Source organism: Sinocyclocheilus anshuiensis, unplaced genomic scaffold (genome assembly GCF_001515605.1).
Source record: "Sinocyclocheilus anshuiensis isolate Anshui unplaced genomic scaffold, SAMN03320099.WGS_v1.1 scaffold747, whole genome shotgun sequence".
NCBI classification, from domain to species: domain Eukaryota; kingdom Metazoa; phylum Chordata; class Actinopteri; order Cypriniformes; family Cyprinidae; genus Sinocyclocheilus; species Sinocyclocheilus anshuiensis.
In genome coordinates this window covers 496,184-502,830 of record NW_015548225.1, presented here as the reverse complement: position 1 = coordinate 502,830, position 6,647 = coordinate 496,184, and the positions used below count along the sequence as shown (strand labels likewise).

Below are 6,647 nucleotides of genomic sequence, written 5' to 3'. Positions count from 1 at the left end.
CACACACACAAACAGTTTTTTGTATCATTTATTTGTTTTTCGTTTGTTTTATTTGTATACATTTATATACGATTTTTTTCTTTGTTTATTTTATTTATTTAATTTTCATCTGTCCACTTATCTAAAATTCCAGTGTTGGGAAAGAAGTGAACACAATAAAACCATTCTGGCATACATGAAGGCAAAGGCCAGTCATATAATGACAGCAGACTTCATTCAAAAGGTTGAAGTGTGCTCTCAGGACAAGTTTTATATTTCATAACTATCATGCAAAGTCTCGCACTACATCACAATATTTTCACTTTGCTAACTGCCAGTTTACGCGTTCAGCTGTTTTATAATGTACACAGCCACAGTGTTGTCGGAAGTGACGCAGATTGAGGTAAAGTCTCGCGAAAGTGCGTGGCGGCCATTTTTCCTCCATTGATTGCTGTTTTTGTTTACAGTCCAAGCAGAAAGAAAGTAACACAGATTACGCTGGATTAACGGCCATTTAGCGCAAAAGTAGTTTCTTCGATATCGCCTCGTTTTTACTAACACACTCAGAATGGTGTCTCGAAGCGCCTCGCAGAGCTCTTGTTGACAGCGGACCGCGGCTGGAGGATCAGATGGAAATGGTGCCCAGCGAAGAAAAGCAGCTTGTGCCCAAAGAGGTGAGAGATGACCGACCCCAAAATAACACGCAGGAGTCACACCATCAGCTCTGTAAATCGCACCATGAGCCAGGGACTCGCGTTTAAATGAATGCAAGGGGACACATGAAGTGCGTGTCAGTGTTGAGTTTAGCGGCTAGCAGCAGAGTTAGCAGCAGCTCGGCTAACTATCAGTCAACAAGTTCTTCCAACAGATTAAATACGTTAATAACCATTCGAGTCCGGTGATTTATGTGACTAATAAGGCGAATAACGTGTTGTCGTGTGTGCTGTCCGACTGTTTACTTTTCACACATCCTGGAAAGTGTCCTGCTGGAGTGAGTTTAGGGAGGTGCTAAAGTGTGCGCCATACTTTGTTAGCAGCACCGATTAGACTGCTTGATTTAATCCACATCACTTCTTCATTCATGGACATGATTCAGAATAGATTGATAATTGAGGTGTTTTAGGACTGCTTTCTACTTTCACTTCTAAAAGACCGTGCAGTGTCAACACACGTAAAATCAGATTTTAATCAAGAATAATTGTACCTGGAAACCCATTCTGGTCAATTCAAATCAAATATATTGTTTCAGATTGAATCCACATTACTTTATTTGCGGACATGATTCAGATCAGATGGGAAACGAGTTATTTATTTTCATGTCCAGCAAGACTTTTGGACCCTTAACGGTCAGGATGTTTATTTTTCAGTCTTCATGCTACCTGATAAATAACTAATTCTGGAATAAATGTTAATGCAATTTTATATTGGTAAAATCATTCCTTGATATTAGCAAGGACAGCCTGTTTTTTATGGAATGCCTAAAAAAGTAATATCTGGAATAGTGTTGTCACGGTACCAAAATTTCAGTATCATGAAAAACAACCTGCGGCAACAGTGTTAAAGCAGCCCAATTCCGCGGGAAAACCGCGGACTTGGCAACACTGGAAGAGGATAGCTTTCGTTTAGCGCATCAAGAACCGGGTTGACCGGGTACTCAGTACCACCGGTACTTAAAACTCCAAAAGCGCCTATGTTTTTTTTGTGTTTATAGTAATATTTGAAAAGTATATAATGTTATTTATAAAGAATTACACTCATATTTTGTAGTTCAAAGGGTTTTCTTTACAATGAAACCATTTTTTTTCATTTCCTCCATTGTATGTGTGTAGGGTAAACATTTGAATTTGAGTATGTTAAATTTAGGCGAAAATACCAAAAAACGCCCTGAGCTTAAGTGGTTAAGCAATCGTGTGTAATTTTAACTTCTGTATTTTTCTGTTTGCTTGGTTTTGTATTTTGTGTTTATGTAACTTGTATTATTGCAACTCTTGTTTTGGCCACGAAGAGAGCTTTAGATGCTGATGGTAATAAAAATAACTACTACAGCTACATAATATTTACTAAATTAGAAATAATTTTAAAATGGAAAAAGAATAGAAAAAGTTTCATATACCCATAATTTTTTAAACTTTTTATGTATTCATTTTAAAATCATGATTTTTACTTCAGATGGCAGATTCCTGATTTTGGAATTTTTCAGGACTCAACTGAATTTTTAACAAATTAAAAACATAACTACAAATGCACTCTTCAGAACATCTAACATGTTTGCAATGTTTGTGGAATTAAATGTTCAAAGACTTGCTTAAATGAAATGTGCTTTCACTGAACGCCGACGGTATTTGAGAAAGCATTATTGCGGTATCAATAATAATGGAAAGTCGAACACTATAATGATTTTTTTATATACCATTTACTTTCTATGCTTAATATTTCTGTTAATAATTAGACTGAACTGTTCAACAAAAATATCAAACTACTGAAGACAGAGAATGGCTGTCAGAATAAAAGTCTCACTTCTGACACTAAACGGCCAAACAGAAAAAAAAAAACTGGCCCATGCAGAAGAAAAAAGAAACTCTATCGGCTGATTTTCCAAAAATCAGCTGATAGCATCCTATCATCCTTTTTGATATTTTTGATATGATATATACTGGTCGACCACTGTTATTATTATTATTATTATTATTTATTTTATTTTTTTTGGCTCGTTTTTCTTAGTTCCCCCATTTATATGGTTGTTATTGTGGGTGATTAAATTCATTGCGCCAGGGATTCCGACTAAATTCAGAGCAGGATTAATCTATTCAAACACGTAACAACAATAAAAAAAGAATTTGATTTTAGCCTGCAATGAATGAGTCTGTTTGATCCTATTTGATCTTATAAAATGGTCTGCAGGATTAACATGACCTTCACTGGCTCCACGCCAATTACCACATGAATCTGTCTCAGTCTTTTATAGCGGGATGCGACACTCCCACGCTCTTCCTCTGGGTTGTGACAACACCTGCTGGAAATCATTGATTAGTCAGCACTGAAGTTTATAGTTATATTTTATCTCCGGTGCAAGCAGATTACCTTCAAAGCACACTGAGCCTTTTCTTTCACGTAGTTGTGGCATTTATCCTGTGCCAGTGCTGAATGATGTGTGCAGATATCACAAAGGTTCATGGGATCACAGTACACCGCTATTACCATGGCACTGGAGCTGCATCATTAATCAAAATAAAACCAAAATTGCAACATGGCTTAGTGTGATTTTCAAATCACAAAGGCTGTGATTTCATAAAAAAAAAATATATATGCGCTGCGTGTTTCAGAGTGAAGCATGGCACTGTGTTCTTACACGTGAACAGCTCATTATCCACCGTGTTTTCTGCTTCTCAAAGCACCTCGGTTCGCAGCAAATTCTGCTTCTCATGAACTCCATCTCTGCATGAGTTTCGGCCGCTTAAACATGGATTTTGGAAAGCAACATGCGCCAACCATCTTCACATACTAAAGAGAAGCGCTTGTCAACAAAAGAGAAGCTTTAAGGGCTCCATGCGGTGTTCCGTCAAAATAAAAGTTTGATGGTGTAACATTTGTAAATGAGGAATTTAAGACATCCATTAATATTAATAATTTATCAAATAAAATTATTAGTTGTGCTATATGTCGGCACACTAACCTCAAGTCTGTCGGCGGTGAATATAATTTAAATATTTAGAATATTCTTTTTTTTATTTAGTAATAATAGTAATAATAATAATATTATTATTTTATAGACATATTGATAAATAATCGCACAATTTTAGCCAAATTGTGCAGCCCTACAAAAAGCATGCAAACCCGGATTTTTTAAAATCACATTTTAAATTGCAACAACAATTTGTAGCAGAAAAATTGCAAAGGGATTTATGCGCAAAGAACTTCCATATTATGTAAAACAGGTCACATCACTTCTGTTTCTGGCCTTTTGTATGTGATTCGTTAAATATGGAGCTCTTTTAATCAAGACATTCAGATATTAAAATGTAATAAAATACAACCACCACCACCAACAACAACAACAAACCCAACTAGCTAGGTTAGCTGATTAAATTTCCATTAAAGTCCATATATCATCAGTTCATGCTGCTGTATACTACTTTCTCTGTCAAACAGATGCAAAGAGACCTATTTTCCAGGCTTGTCAGGTGGCATTCCCCATTAGATTTTTTCCCCAAAATCATGCAAGCCTACATGGTACCCTTGAGCAAAGCACTTAACCTCGCATTGCTTCAAGAATGACGTTGCTGTAGTTCAACTACTGTAAATCACATCACATCAAACCATTCACCAAATAACATCAGATGAAGCCCAATTTGTGGCTGCGGTTGCTGAGGCCCCTGAAGTGCAGACCAGTGATGCTGAGCTCTCTCTGTCTCTTCATTGTCAAATTGGCTTGTTTTAATCTGCACAGGATGGGCTCTTAGTAATCAAGACCGTCCAATGTTAGCGGGCGTTCAGTCAGGACATCTTCTCACTTCAGATTTAATGTTCCTACTTCACTCTCTGCACATATCCCAAAATTTCCAACAACTCTACCTCTGTCCCGCTGCCACACAAAGGCCAGGCCCAGAGAACATCTGCTACCTTTAGATAGAAGAGGAATGTTTAGCATTCTAGCAAACAGGAAGACAAAACATAAAGCCAGTAAAGTTTCACAAAAGCTTTTGAAGTGTACTGTCTTTCGGGTCAAATCTGCTTATGCGGAGCTCCTATTATGATGCGTGGTTGTAGGGTATGCTGGCTGTTTCAAAGGACCACCTGCTGAAAGTAATTAAGCCGTTTGACAGAAGGCTTGAGGGTGACTCATGCCCAGCAAGGGTGAGGCACATTTTCGTATTAAGGCCTCACTAGCATTTTTTCAAAGTATATATCCCATAGGTCTGGTTTATGTGAAGGGTTGGTCAATTTAGTAATCTATTTAAATTTTCATTTTCATTCATATTAACAAGGCAGCCGAGAATTACAGTGATTTTACCATGGTTAAGATGTGTTCTTGGACACAATGCAAAGTGCACAAGTGTGCATCTAGTTGCAACAAACTCCTTAAGAAAGCTCTTAATAATAATATTCTTAAAGTTATTAAAACCACTTTGAACACCTTCTAGCATAGCAGCACATTTTCTGTGAAAAATGTTAAATAATAATAATAGACTTAATTCAATGTTTTGTGACACTTTGTATTTATTTTTTTGTATTTTATGTCTTTAACATAATTTAGTTTTTAAATATCATTAATACACTATGGTTTAAAGGTGTTTTTAAAGATAATAGGCTAATTTTATTAAGCAATGTTGCATTAAATTGATCAAAAGGTACAGTAATTTAATAATCTTACAAAATATTTCTATTAAAAAAAAATGCTGTTGTTTTGAACGTCAAAGAATCATGAATACAATGCATTATGGTTTCCACAAGAATATTAAGCAGCAAAAGCTGTTTTCAACATTGATAATAAGAACTGTTTCTTGAGGACCAAATCAGTATATTAGAATGATTTCTGAAGGATCATGTGACACTGAAGACTGGAGTAATGATGCTGAAAAATCAGCTCTGCATCATAAATTACATTTTAAAAATATATTCAAATAAAGCTATTTTCAGTTGTAATAATGTTTCACCATATTACTGTATTTTGATCCAATAAATGCAGCCTTAGTGAGCAGAAGCAAAGTCCCTTTCAAGGAAAGTCTGTTCACTCTGCGGCTATATTTGCAACACCTTCGGGCAGCTCAAACAAGACCGGGGGAATCCTGAAATCTCCAAAACTGCTCGCTGAACTCGCAATTAAATTACATATTTCAAATCAGCAACAAAATCCGGAATGAACTACCCCATGAATGTTGTTTCTAATGCTCATTAGAAATCAATGCTAATGCATATATGGAATATTCTATGGAAAAAAGCCGCTAAAAGGGTCTGAAAGTTGCTAAATCTAGTGCTAAAGTAGCTGATGGCAGGGGGCGGTGGATATTTGTGGTGGTCAGTGTGGATATTGTGGATGAGTTCTTCTGTCATCACGTTCTATTAGTTCTACAGCTTCAGTTTCGGAACTTTCACGCTTATACAGCTGTTCCCTCAACACAGTGCAACAGTGAAAAGGGACCCCTTTCAAACAGTGTCGCGTTCCGAACGTCGTTTAAGCGACATACTTTTTAGACATACAAGTATTGCTGTATTTTAAAAATTCATATCATAACAAAAATAAACACTGGTATTCGGTATGAACCGGTATACCGCCCAGCAATAGTTTCTCCCATTCATAAGTATAGGAGTGAACCGTCTTTGCATTTCTATAGTCTTTGGCAGAAGAGACTTCATCAAAAAAAAAAAAAAAAATCTTACTGGCCCCAAAAATGGTAATGTATATAGTTTCAAAAATTAATTTTTATAAAAAAAAAAAATGGATCGGTCAAGCTTACCTCCGAGTCGGTTTTGTGGTCTATGCAAAGCTGTCCTGCACCTGTAAACGAATCTGCTCAGATGTCCAGAATCACATCCGCTATTTCTATGATAACCAATCCACACTGTGTGGTTTTGTCTTACATTTGGAGTAAATATTCATCTCAGTTACAATAACAACACACAAACAACGGGTATCACAGTGGGAAAGTTGCTGGCGCTTTGATTCATTA

At 36.4% G+C, this 6,647-nt stretch overlaps 1 protein-coding gene across 1 annotated transcript in view; it reads left to right on the top strand.

Moving 5' to 3' along the window:
• The first annotated feature begins 379 nt into the window (after positions 1 to 379).
• LOC107654350 (ubiquitin carboxyl-terminal hydrolase 47-like) overlaps positions 380 to 6,647 on the top strand; it is a 42,681-nt gene continuing 36,413 nt past the window's right edge. The window contains exon 1 of the mRNA XM_016441392.1: positions 380 to 653. Coding sequence (XP_016296878.1) covers positions 609 to 653 — 45 coding nt within the window. The 5' untranslated portion in view covers positions 380 to 608. The remainder of the gene's footprint in view (positions 654 to 6,647) is intronic.